The 14,059-nt window shown below is 52.2% G+C and overlaps 1 protein-coding gene across 2 annotated transcripts in view; it reads right to left on the reverse strand.

The window, feature by feature from the left end:
• SCUBE3 (signal peptide, CUB domain and EGF like domain containing 3) overlaps positions 1 to 3,867 on the reverse strand; it is a 37,315-nt gene extending 33,448 nt beyond the window's left edge. For both annotated transcript variants that reach the window (XM_067753244.1, XM_067753243.1), the window contains exon 1: positions 3,761 to 3,867. In XM_067753244.1, coding sequence (XP_067609345.1) covers positions 3,761 to 3,845 — 85 coding nt within the window. In that variant the 5' untranslated portion in view covers positions 3,846 to 3,867. The remainder of the gene's footprint in view (positions 1 to 3,760) is intronic.
• Positions 3,868 to 14,059: the final 10,192 nt, after the last annotated feature.

The raw sequence follows: 14,059 nt of genomic DNA on the forward strand, positions 1-14,059 counted from the left end.
CTCTCACCAGAGCACAGACACACACTCACACACCCTGAGTCATGCACACGCACGCTCACACGCCCCAGTGAGTGCACACCGCGCATTCCCAAACTCACACCCAGGGCCGGCTCCTTTTACAACAGGTCCCAGCCGCTTACATCTCAAACCGGTTCTCATGTGCTCTGATTCCTGAAGGTTTCAGGAAACAGTCTCATTTAGGGGTGCTGATAACTTTCTTCGTTCTCTGCCTGTAGTAATTCTGGCCTCGGTGTCTTCTAGTCCCCTCTCTCTCATTCCACCCTGCAGAGACTCGGGAGATGAAGGGTGAGAAGGGGAAAAGTTCTCCCCTGGCTCCAGGCTCTCCCCACCCCCTTAGAGGACATGTCACTGAGAGAAGAGAGGTCAAAGGGATTCCTGAGGAATTTCTAAGCAGTCCACCCCCACCTCTCCACCCTTCTGGAAAAATGAGGGGTGGGGGTCAGGCTTAAAGGGAAGATCAGGCTGCAAGAGTGAAGGCTGCCTCTCCCTCTCTCTCCCCAGTGTGGCCTGGATGGGGCACGGGCAATAGCCGGCTGCCCACGGGGCCACCCTCACCCGCTGACACCGTTATGGTTTTCATTTCATATTTTGGAGGGAGGGGCTAGGAGGAACAGTCCCCTCACTGTAAGAGCCGGCCACAGGAGCCCAGGGAAGCGGGGAGGAGAGGAAACAGCCACATTAAAGAGGAAGAGAGGCGTGGGGGAAAGAGAGAGAGACACACACATACACCCAGACAGAGACCCGGAGAGACGCATCGAGACAGAGAGACACTGTCTGCTGCCAGATGAACGCTCTCAGTCGCAGGGATGGTGTTACTTGGAAGCTCTAAATATACGACTTTATCAAAATTCTATCCCTAATGAGGAGAGGAAACAACCAGTTAAACTAAATGGCCAGGCTGGCTCTCCCAGCCGGCCCTGGGGACAAGTTTTCCCCAGGAGGCCAGGAGACCTTTTCATTCAGCTGTAACCTGAGCCCCATGCAAGGATTAGGTCTTTTTAACCACTGCTGCACACCACCACCCCCCCTCAAAAAAAAACAAAGCAAATTAATGCTTTTAAGTTAACAATTATCCTGGTTATCCAGTCTGTCTACTTTAAAATACACAGACAGGCACTTGAAAAACACTCAAAATCATGTACCCTCATGCTCACTCATTCCCAGTCACACACACAGTTCTCAAAGACACTAAAAACATCTGTATACATGCTTAACAACTAACTCACAACAGAGACATACACCAGCTATGTCACCTGTGGGTGATCATGGTAAACCTCACACACACACACACACACACACACACACACACACACACACACACACACCTGCATACTCAGGGTTCCCTTCTGTGTCCCTCCCCTCCTCTCCATTCCACACCACTTTGGTTCTCCCCTGGTGAATCTCTGGAGGAAAGGGACAGAGGCCCAGATATACCCAGTGCTATAGTAACTCTTGGCAAGATACTTGCCAAGGTTATTTGTATTTTAAAGACTTGCTAGAGCTTCATTTAAAAGCATGTGGCATTCAAAGCACACCTTCTGGCACTGGTGATACCCTGGAGATATGTCTGAGAGCAAGGAATGTCCACAGCACCGTCTATGGATAAGGCTGCCCTGCCCGGTCAATACTTGTCCTTCCTGCAACACTGGCCTGTAGATTTGGGACCAGAGATGTCCCCCTATACCAGCAAACCTGTTGTGAGGCAACTCTAGAAGACCAGGTTGATAAACTTCCTGAATAGTAGGGTTAAAGGTAGCTGAAACGACAGGCTTGGAATCTACGCCCAGCTAGACTCAGGGATCAGAAGGAAGATGTGAAGCTAACTGTAGCCCAGGCAGAGCAAGTGTGGCTCGAATGTGAGATAAGCAGTGGGCAAAACTATAGTCTGTAAGCTCCTTGAGGGCAGGGCCTCCGCTCTGGCTACATTTCCCACAGCAGCAGCAGGATGAAATGCAAGAGGGAGCCCTGAAGTACCTCCGAGAGATTCTGAGTCCCTCTGTCCCTGAAGGATAGGTTGATCTCTCAGGCTTGAAAGCCTTGGCTTGACGGCACCTGTCCCTTCTCGGAGTCTCCATCTGCCCCACAAACCGCCCCTGAATATACTGCTTGCTCCTCCGTTTGGCCCCGGCCTCACTAGGCCACTACAGACACTGGCTTCAACTTGAAAGAGGCCCTTATCTCGTCTCTAGATTACTGCATGAAATCTGTTCCTTCCTTCAGACTAAACTCCCTAGCTAATTCCATGTTATGAGTAAGTCAGCATGCACTACAAAAACCACCTTTGTTTATGAAAACACAAGCAAATCCACAGTGGGAGAGGGGCTACTCCCAGCCTGGGGGTGGCAGTGGTAGTGGGCTGTCTGGAACCAGGACTAGAGAAGAGGCAGTTTGGGGTTGGAAGGGGTGGGGGTGGGGTCTGGTATTTGACAGCCAAGGGTCTCTAGTGTTTGGGTTCTGTTAAAGGACAGGTTGGAGGAGGAAGGGGGTAGCTGAAGAGGCAGTGCTTGGGGAGAAAAGGATGGCACTGATATAGCACCTTCCTTTTAAGAGAGCGGGAGCCCATCGAGGACACAGAGCAGCTTACGAGCCAAGTGCTCAGACTCCAGGACACAGCGACCCGACTGCCAGAGACTCAGACTTCCCCAACTCCCAAGTTCAACTTTCCCTGGTGGCCCAGCCACCTCCACACCCCAACTTGGCTTCAAGAAGCCCCTAGGACAATAGGCAGAATCATATTCTCCTGGGCAAAGCTGTGGCATGAGGAATTTTCTTTTTGTCCATATAAATCTCTTCCTGGGTGAGGACTCGATGGGGGAAGGGTGCAGCAGGAGGTCAAGGGGGAGGGGAGTCTGTCCCCAAGAGAACTGTAGCCCACCAGCCTGGTTTCTGCCAGCACAGCCTTGGGACTGGCCAGGCAATGAGCCTGGGGTCAGGGATGGGGGCGGGAGGGCCTCCCTGTCTCTCTCTAATTCCTAGAGGGATCTGTCAGAGCTCCCCAGCCTGGAATTTTACTTTGTTATTTTAATGCAATTCTGACCTGGATTTAAATGGAATTGGAAACCCAAGGCCTTAATAAATAAATATTATGATAAGAAATGAAAGCCATGCAAGACGAAAGAGATTTCCCCCCAAACAGGCAGAAATGCGACATTCTTGCCGGGAGCCAGAGTCACAGAAATTTTCTTCTCTTCTTCAGCCCCCTACCATCCAGAGGGAGACAGTTGGTTTTTTGGTTTTCCTTAAAAGATCCTATCTTTGTTTAACATTTTTCTGATAAGACAACTTCGAAATTTCTGTCTAACTTTGAAGACTGGGGGCGAGGGGAAGAAATATAGCATGGCTGAAAAAGTTTTCATTCTTTCAGTCTGTCCAGGCCAGGACTTAAGTTTTCTGACAATGTTTGAGAGGAGAGAAGATTCTCTCTCATACTTCTGGAGAACAAGAAGTCTTTGGAAGATGCTGGGGTGACAATGAAGTCAGGCAGAATTCTGAGATGCGTGGTCACTTCTGCCCAGGGCTCCCCAAACTTCTCACCCGCACCGCCCCTGGCTCCTCCAGCCTTTCGCCTGGGGCGCAGCGCCCAGAGGTCAGGCCCCCAGCCGAGGAGTGCGGGTGCACAGTGCCCGCTCCTGACAGCAGCACGCCTCCCAGCACCTGCCCTGCCCCTCGGAAATCGCGCCCCCGCCCTCGGGCCCTGCAGCCCAGGCAGCCCGGCGCCCGCGCGCCCCTCCTTCCTTACCTTGCACGGCTTTGCTGTGCTGGGCGGCGCGGGCGTGGACCAGCAGGACTAGCAGGCAGAGCCCGGGCACGCGTCCCGAGCCCATGGCTGAAGCTACGGGCGGCCGGGCGGCCGGGGCCGGTCTCGCGGCCCGGGGAGGGCGGAAGCGGGCCGGGCCCCCTCGCGCCGGAGGGGGAAGGGGAGGGGGTGCCCCGCCGGGGCCGGGCCGGGGGGTGCGGGCGCGGGGCGCGGACCGCGGCGCCCTTGGCGAGAGGCTCCCGATGCTGCCGGCTTCTCCCGGCCCGACGCCGGGGAGAGCGAGGCGGAGAGAGGGACGAGGCTGGGGGCGCCCGGCGCCGCTGACGGAGGGGAGCCCCCGCCCTCTCCAAGCCCGGCTCCGCTAGCGGCGGCGGCGGGGCTGCTCCGTATAATCCCACCCAATTCCCAGCTTCGTCTGGAGAGAGCTGCAGCGGAGAGCGCGCAGAGCCCGAGCGAGGGACCTGAGAAAGGGGAGGGGAAACGCAGCGCCAGAAACACGCCCTTTCTGCCTCTCTTTCTTCCTCCCTCGCTCTTTCTCCTTCTCTCAGGCTCCGTCTCTTTTTCTTCGCCTTTCTCCTCCTCCTCCTCTTTCTCCTCCTCTCCTCGCTCCTTTTCGTTTTCTTCCTCCTCCCCCTCCTCCTCCACCACCTCCTTTTCCGTGCCCTTTTTTCTTTCAAATGGGGCCTCGGCGCGGCGGCCGCTCCCCCTGCGCGCCCGGGCGCGGCGGCCCCCTCCCCAGGCTGCCGGGCCGCTGCCTGCAGGAATTTACAATCCGGCGCTGGGGGAGCGGGCCCGGTCTCCATGGAGACGGCTTCCCCGGGAGCAGGGAGGTCAGGCGCAGACCGCGCACAATCAATGGATCAATGCAAGCACCGCTCGGCTCCAGACCAAACAGCACCCGGCTCCGGCTCGTCCTGTCTACCGGCGGAAAGAGTGGGGGAGCTAGGGTGCGCCCCCGCGCTCGCACGCGATGAGGGCTGTGCGACGCAGGTTTGCACTCACACCTACAACAGGAGACAAAGAGAGTGAAGGGTGTCGGGGAGGCTGGGCTAGACCGGACGGGCACTCAGGCTCGCTCGCCGACACAGCCCGACACGCGGGACACAGCCACACGGGACCTCGAAAAACTGAGAGCGGCTCCGACAGCGGGTCGAGTTACGCCCTCCCAACTCGCACCTCCACCACAGACCCCACACCCTCAGGACTCAGTCCCCAATTCGTAGTGCCGAGTCCACTTTAATTGAGGACCAAGAAGAAAGTAGCCTTTCCCCAGCTGAAACTGCCAGCTCCAGGGCAGACTCCCTTTCAGTTAAGGCCTCGGAGAGAGCCCACCCGGCACCCTACCCGCACAGACCTGGGTTTATGTATAAAAAACAGTCACATGCGCTTAGCACAGGGGCAAAGGCTAACACGCAGAAATCTGCCTATGTGTGTAAACACAGAGACCCAAAGATAGGCACAACATTCTCCTCCATACCTGCCCTCCCACCTTCAAGATGTGGTCCCCACCAGAACATTCTTAAGCCTTCATCCTTCCAACTTGCAGGAGCAGAAAAGGAAAGATAAACGATATTTTTAAAAATAGGGGCAAAGTGTGCCAAAGGAGCAGTGTCCCTGAACCGTGGACAACACCTCCTGACGCATTTACCAGCTCTGCATCTTCTCTCCTTCCATTCTAGCGGAAAGATGAAGGACCTCTTGAAAGGTGGTGAGAGCTTTCTTGGAGTATGGAGCTTTGGTCAGAATGAGACTGCCAGGCCCCAGCCAGCTACTTATGCTTCAGAGCCAGTCTTCTGCAGGGAAGAGACCTTTGGGACACAGACTAACCTCAGAGAGCCCTCAGGGTACCCAGGAGGAAGGGACAATGACCGGGCTCCCCCTGAAAATAACTCAGTTCTTAGACCCTTGACATTGACAGCCCACATCAGCTGGGGTGACAGCTCTGCTTTGTCAGAAGCTTCCTTAACCCCCAGGGAGAAGAACTGAGCCCTTCCTCCCCTAGCGATCCAGTGGAAAAGTAGGAGGATGCAAACAGACTTGGGCATCTGGGTTTCTCATCCTGGTTCTATCCTGGGACAAAGATTACCTTTGGGCAAGTCACACCTCAGTGGGCCTCCGTATCCTCATCTAGAAAACAAGATGGCAGGTTAGCTCAGTGATGGGAAGGAGACAGTGCCCTTAAGAAGCCTGGGGAAGGAGGCCTTGGGAACCACTGCATGGCATGAGAGATGACGGTTGGGATGGGAGCACATAGACCATGGGAATGGTGTGGAGGCCACAAAAGGTTGGGTCAGATGATCTCTGAAGTCCCTTTCAGCCCTGTCACTCTAGGACTCCCTCCCTCCTTCATTACATTGGCAAACCCCTCCCCTTGAAGCAGCTTTGCCTGCTGCCACCAATTATGTATAGGGCTAGAGGACAAGTGCAAACCTGCCATCCTCTCTGCCCCAAACAGGAAAGTGGTTAAAAAGAAAGAAAGAAAAAGAATTGGAGGTTGCCAGACGGTGCCAGATCAACATGGGGGCACAGAGCCTGATTAGCTCCCCCAAGGCAGGGAAGGGAGATTGCACTGTGCTTGCTTTGTCTCTGCCTTGCTTTGGACACTGGTGTGAGGTCCTCTGGGTCCCTAGGGAGGAGGGCTCCTGCCCACCCTCTAAACCACAGGTGAGGTGGGCATTGAGGATTCCGTATGGGCTGATTAACAGGTTAACTCAGACCTTCTCTCCAGTTCAGCATGATTTCCTGGTCCTCTGAATGTGGACATTGACCTGGCTTGGTGGGGAGCGGTGGCGGGAGAGTGGTGGGCCTCACCTTAGCCACTGTATCTCTGGGAGGCTCAGTGTCTTTGACTCTAGTTTCCTTTTTTCCCCTCATTTTCCTGTGTTCGTCTCCTCTGCTCCTCTAGGAAGGTGAGTTTTCTCCACATCTGGGCAGAAGAGGCAGTTCCCTGCCCAGCTCCCCACCATCCAATCTGGTACCCTCAGCCCTTCAGAGGATTCTATAGGAGCAGAAACAGTCTTATATCACCAGGGTACTGTGAATTGGGGTGCGGGTCACATTGCCCTATGCCCTGTTCACTTCTGCAGGGACTCACAACCGGATAGGGACTCAGGAAGATGACAAGGAAGGAATAATGAGATGGCTCGTGCAAGCGCTACTACAAAAGCAGCAGCACACGCCATACTGGCGGGGGCAAAACATCCCTGCGTTCTCTAGGCCTCCCACACTCACCTCAGGCGGCAGTTTGCTCTGGGGCTTTACTTTCCTTCAGGGAGACCTCTGACATTCACTTGGTTCTAATTTCTCTTGCAAATGTCTAGGGAGAGGATGGGGTTGGGGGGCCCATAGCCAATACATCTTGGTTCTGATCCTGCTTGTAAGGACACCTCTGCCAGGGCTCTGTCACATTCAGGGACTTCACCTCCCCTGCCAACTCTCCTTCCATGAGGCTTTGCTTTTTCTCTCTGCTCCTGAGCTTCCCCATCTGTAAAATGAAGCCAGTGCTTCTATCTTGACAGGAAATTATAGTCTTAACGGAGAACACGTACATATTGAAACAACACTACCCCAAGTTCAACACTACCCCAGGTTCTATTTTGGGTGATTTATTTCATTTCTCTGAGCCTCAGCTTTCTCATCTAGAAAATGGATAGGCTCATACAACCTCATAAGTGAGGCATAAATCACTGTTTAACTACATGGGCCTTAGAGTAAAATAAAACTGCAGTTCAAATCTCAGTTGTGTGACTCAGATAAATTACTCAGTCTCAGTGAGCTTCAGTTTTCTCTTATGACAAAAGGAATAAAAACCTCATAGGGTTATGGTGTTAATTAAATGAGATAATGAATGGAAAAGCCCTGGCACATAGTAGACATTCAATAGGTGGTGGCTATTGTTATTTCCACTACTTCTCAGAAGGAACAAAGACCACAAGTGTTTGATAGTAAAGGTATAGTAGTGCCTGGGAAGGAGCAGTCTTGTCCCAGGCCAGAGTTTGATGCAGCTGGGTATGAGTGCGGCTAACTGGGCTCGAGTCTCACCACCCTCCATAGGTTCCTGTCTGTCACACATTCCTACTGAAAAGTTTCCAAAAATGCCATGCATTCCAGCACACTGCCCTTGTCAGCAGCACTTCCAAATTGGAAAGTTGGAAGGAAACTTACCTACCAGGTAGAGTAGCTCCGGAACCCCTCTTTCCGAACCACCTTGCACCTCCTACCCTGCCTTAAGAAGGCACAGACACACTGAGACACAAATTAGAGCTCATGCTACCATTTACTCAGTGCTCTTCTCTGTGCCAGGCACTCCACCACTAGCTGATCAGGCAAGAATTGTTATCCTCATTTTGTTGTTGGGAAAACTGAGGCTAAAGTAAGGTCAACCTGCCCAGATGACCGACTAAGAAGGGACAAAGCCAGGACTTGGGGCCCAGGCTTGGCTCTGAAATGTGAATACCCTCTCCATTCTCTATTCTGCCTCCTCTGAAAACACAGAGAACCAGTATATTCTTGCTACCGTTACAGTTTAATCATTTGGGGCAGACCAGCCCCTTCACACACAAGAGGTAAGAGGACAGTACCCTTACTCTGGAGGCTCATACAGGAGTAAAATTTCAGAAGACTTTAGCCATCAACTTGTCTAATGATGAGAGGTCACATGACTGCCCTCGGTCACACAATATATTACAGAGGCAAAGCTAGAAGCAGAATCCATGTCTCCCCTGACTTCTGACTCCTGGGTCAGTGCTCCTTAGTCAGTACCTCAGAGCTGCCAGTCTCCCTTCCAGTTCTCCCTTTTCCTGATGATTTGATCAGTCACGAATCCTTCTGTCAAGAGGCATATGGTACTTGTCTCATATCCTCCCCCCCAACACACACTGTCCTAGGCCCTCTAGAGTGTACAAAAGAAATAGAAAATGTGATCGCTGATCAAAGAGGTGTATCAGCACCAGTGTATGATTCCAGACCTTCACATCACAAGGCAAATCCCCCAAATGCCCTGAGTCTTACCAGGAAGGCAAGATTTGGATATGCAAAACAACATCTGAATGCAACATCAAGGAATCCAGACAGAGTGCCAGAGAAAGTCAGAGGAAACAGGAGTCGATCATCCGAGAAGGCTCTGTGGACATTAGGAGGGATTTGAGGTGAATCTTTTTTTTTTTTTTTTTTTTTTTGTGGTACGCGGGCCTCTCACTGTTGTGGCCTCTCCCGTTGCGGAGCACAGGCTCCGGACGCGCAGGCTCAGCGGCCATGGCTCACAGGCCCAGCCGCTCCGCGGCATGTGGGATCTTCCCGGACCGGGGCACGAACCCGTGTCCCCTGCATCGGCAGGCGGACTCTCAACCACTGCACCACCAGGGAAGCCCTTGAGGTGAATCTTGATGACACTTAGAAAGAGATGGACAAGATAGAAATATAAACAAAAATCAGTGATTGACAGATGGAGAGAAAAAGAGAATAGTCAGAACAACAAGAACAACAATAAAAGAAATAGAAGAAAGAAGGGGGGAGCATATGCTAGGTCAGTGGACAGCTTGACTCTGGTTGGTCCTTGTTTCCCACCTGTCCAGGATGGCCGAGCAGCCATTTGGCCAGATAAGCTGAAGATTGGAAGTAATTCTCTCTCAAAGTCTATTCCGGCCCTGGGATTCCAGGAGTAACTTTTTCCAAGGCCCTTGGTCTTGTCTTTGTGGAGAGGTCTGCCGGCAGTCCTGCCAGGACCTGGTGGGGAAGGGGGGTAGCCTGGTCCGAACAGCCCACACCTGTTCCAGCCTCCCTACTTGGGCAGCCTCCTTGGCCCCTCATCCCGGTGTCCGCCCAGCCCTTCCTCCCTGCCCACCCCCACACCTGAGTCACTTTGCCACCTGCTTCCTCCCCACCTGCTCCCTGGCTGCTTCCATGAAAGAAACAAAAATCTCCAACCTGCCAACTGGCATGAACACTGATGTGTGGTTCCAGACTTCTCCACATCACAGGGCAGGTCTCCAAACTGCCCTGAGCCTTTCCTCTGTCACCTTCTACACAGCTGCTCTTCCAAACTTTGGATTCCCCTCCACCAACCTCGGCCCCCTTACTTCTCCAGTCAGTGCTCTCAACTCCTGTTTCATTGAGAAGCCAGAAGCGATGTGGCATGAACTTCCTAACTCCTGTCCCCCTCTCCCTCCACTGCTGGGAGAGGGGTCCCTTTTTTTGGCTAAGGCCAGTCCCCCATACATGGGCAAGGACCCCAACCCCTCTTGCCCCTACAGGGAGCTGATACTGTCAGTTACCCCCTCCCTCTCCTGAATCCCTCACCTCATCTCCTTCTCCTCCTGTAAACACAGTGTAACCTGCAGCATCCCACAGCAGCAACAACAAACTTCCCTAAACTCTGCTGCCTCTTGTCCTTCCAGTCTCCTGAACTTCTAGGAGGAGGACTCCTGCTCTCCATCTCCCCTGCTTCCTTCACCCCTCGCCCTTGTGCAATCTGGCCCAGGCCCACTCTAACACCCCTCTGCTAGGTCTCTGCCGACTTCCCCATCTCCATATCTGGGGCTGCCCGCTGGTCCTTATCTAGCCTGACCTCTCTGCATCATTAGATGCCTCTGAACATTTCCCTTCTTGGAATCCTTTCTTTCCCCCAATATCCTGCCAGCCACTCTCCCTCCACTGGCCTCTTACGTGCTTCTAGCTTGGCTCTTTTCCCTTCTTACACTACGTGACCTTCCCAGGGACTCTAACCCAGGGATAGCAAGGGTGGAGGAAAGAATATCGGTTTTGTGGTCAGATGGTTCTAAGTTTAAATCCCATCCCCAGCAATGAGTGAGTTTGAGCAAGTTTCTTTACCTCTCTGAGCTTCAAGTTCCTCATCTAGAAAATGGGAGGATAAAATTCTGACCTTGCAGGTTGTTGGAGGGTTACTGATAGGTCGTGTGGAAGGTCCAGCACAAAGTAGGTGCACGGTTTGCCCCACATTGTGGGGCATTATGGCTCCAACTATCACCAATGTGCTGATGACTCCCAAATGTATATCCCTAGCCCCAACTTTCCTTCTAGCTCTAATTCTATATGTCCAATTTTCAGATCTGTATCTCTAACTCATCCTATATTTTTGCCCACTTCTAGATATTTCCATTGGTATTTCTCAAGACCTCAAGTTGAACCGACCCCCAACCAAACATTGTCCCTCTCAACACTTTCCCCTGACCTGTCCTCTTCCTGATCTCCACCTTGAGGTTAACAGCCCCATAACCCACTCAGCAGCCCCAGCTGGATTGCTCAGAATCTGAAAAGACTCTCTCCTCCTTCCCCATCTAACAGGTCAACAGGTCCTGAGGGTGAAACTTCTGAAACCTCCCTCGATCTCACGCCTCCCCTCCACTCTCCATCCCCTCACCACTCCCCTTGCTGCTGCCTCAGTCCAGGCACTCGATGTGTCTCCCGTGGACCACTGTCTGACAGGGTTAAGTTCCAGCTCCTTAAGGTGACATACATGGCCCTCTGTACCAGTCCTGAATGCTCCTCTCCAATGACATTTCATGTCTCTCTTCTGATCTCACCACCAGTACACCCAAGCCATGCCATGCCTGGCACATGTTCTTGCCAGCTGGAAAACCACTACTACCCTTCAAGATCCAGCTTAAATGTACCTTGTTTATGAAGTCTTATTACTGCCCCCACAGGCTTGGCACTCAGTGGTCCTTGAAACCTACCCCTGTGACGGCTCTGGCTGTGCTGTGCTGTGCTATAATGCTCTGTTTCCTTTCACTAGTCTGGCAAACATTTGAGGGAAGGACCCATGGTGGTCACCACTGTATCCCCAGCCCTAGCATATGCCTGGCACATAGTTGCTCAGTGAATGTTCGCTGAATGAATGAGTGAAGGAATGGTGAGCTCATGGGAATCCATCCCAAGGAGAGGTCGAGCATCCCTGACCTGTCTTCCTGCCTCCCACCAGCCTGAGTTGGGTTGCCTAAAGGACTGGTGGCAGAAAAGGGTGTTAAATGGAGGGGCAACGTGGAAACCAGGGGCAGTGTGGAGATGCCAGGCTGAAGAGAGATCACAAAGATGCAGGGGACCTAGGAGGGGACTCTTCTGGCCAGAGACTCTGAGATTCTGGAAGACAAAGAATCAGGGCTGGAATCTTCCAAGTCAGAGCTCAAGACCTCCTCAAGTTTCGGAGAACTGGATAATGGCAGTCTGGATACAGCGGCCAGAGGCAAGAAACTGGGGAGAGAATCAATGATCCCAGAGGCCTGGGACCAAAGTGGATGGGGCGAGGTACACAGGCGAGTTCCCCATCTGAACCTTGGAGAAGCAGACTCAGGAGGCAGAACCCTCATCATCTCTACCCCTTCATCAAAGATCTTTCATACTGATGCTTCAAATCCCATCATTAGAAGATAAACTCCTTTGAGCTAAACTTGTGTTTCTTGGGTTCCAAATATAAATATCCCTGTAAGAGGGGGTGGTAGGATTAGTCCTTTGTGAGTTGAAACGTTACTTATCAGCTGAAGCCTTAACAAAGGTGTGGCAAAGGAGGGGCTATGGGAACACTCACTGAACTGCCTAACTTTATAGCTCTCCTCCCCAGATCCCCACTGGGTTCCCTCCCCAGAGGAAAAGATGGAGAGATGGAGGGGGACCTCTCCAACTAACATTATAATTCCTATGGGTATCCTGGATTAAAGAAAGGATGAGTGGAGGTATTGGGGCAAAGTTCAAGGTACTCATGAACCAACTCATAAAGTGAATTGCTGTAAAATAAAACTCAGTTCCCCCAATAGCCTCTATTATATTTTCCAAGGAGGGCCCTTACAGGACTGAGAATCCTTTTAGAAGAAGCTGAAAACCCGTAACAAGGAAGGGCTTGGAATCCTCGCCAGCTGTGTGCTTATGCTGAGTGTTGATACCCTGACAAAAGTTTGCCTCCCTTATTTGTTAAGAGGCTCTCCCTTCTTCATGCCACCACTTCTCCTCTGTCCTAGGCATCCGCCGAGCTGGCTCGGCAAAGCTAAGGGGCATCAGCCAGGTTGGGATTCCTTGGTGTCTCGCCCCGGTCTTGCAAAAATTGGTCTGCAGGAGGCTTCAGTGCTCTGAAGGAGAACAAGCCCTGACCTTGACTCAGGCCTAAGGGCTACTGAGGAGAGAGCGGAACTCATTCTAGTCCTCTTCTGCCCTCACCCGCCCCTCCACATCCTGGTCTGGTCCTGCTGGGGCTGACTGAGAAATTCGGTTGCTTCTCTCTGGCGGACCCAAGCTGTAATGCTACCCTTTACCAGTAGGTGCCGCCGTCTAACATACCATCCTCCAGTCCTTGGTGAAGTCCTGAAATCAGACCTTGGGGAGCCTACTCAAGGCACCCAGCGCTTCAAACAATTTGCAGTTGAAATTATTATAAATGAGATACTCCCACGTCGGTGAAGTTAAGATGTGGAATTAATTGTGTGTTTCTGTATAACCATAGATTCAATTTTTAATGAGTTTGACATTCATTTTGCGCTGTGTGCCAGGAACTTAAAGGATGTGGGAATTCAAAGATGACATAGTTTCTCTTTTAGAGCTCCTAATTAGGTAGGAGAGAGGAATTTGCATCTAAATAATTAGAATGTAAGGCAGAGCATGGTAAATACCCCAATACGGAGATGCCAGCATAAAATTCTACAGTAATGAAGGCACAAAAGAGACAGATTAATTCCAGCTGGAAGCCTGCAGACGACTCAGAGGGGAGGGTTTCAAGACGACCCCAGAGAATACATAGACTCCCATACATGGAGCTGGGTGAAGAGGGCAAGGGCTTTCCAAGTGGTGGAAACGAGGTGAGCAAGGACTTGGAGGGGGAATGTCTACTGGGAATTAACAATGTGGTTCAACCAGAGACAAGGATTTGAGGGGGTGGGGAGGAAGATCTGAAGGGTGGGATGGGCCAGACGATGAAGATCCTGTTCCCACCTGGTGCTAAGGGGTCGACCTCGTTGCATAGGCTCCAGGAACCCTGAGGACTTTGAAGCAAGGCAGCAGCATGGCTGGCTCATGTCATGAACTGACTTTCTATGCTCTGGGCTTTATGTACTCTGCAGGATTTCTTATTTCATCATGGATGCAGGAAGAGAACAGAGCAGAAAGGGGGAAAGGGGACAAGAAAAGAAGTGCAAGGGAGGGAAATAATAGTTAGAGGAAAAGAAAGATGGAGAAGGAGGAGAGGGAGCAAAAGAGGAGGCAGCAGAGGAGAAGGAAGGCAGACCCTGCCCTGGGAAGAGGCTCAGCCCTGGGGCTGCGCTCAGGGAGCTGTCTGGGCTT

This window comes from Pseudorca crassidens, chromosome 10, assembly GCF_039906515.1.
Source record: "Pseudorca crassidens isolate mPseCra1 chromosome 10, mPseCra1.hap1, whole genome shotgun sequence".
NCBI classification, from domain to species: Eukaryota; Metazoa; Chordata; class Mammalia; order Artiodactyla; family Delphinidae; genus Pseudorca; species Pseudorca crassidens.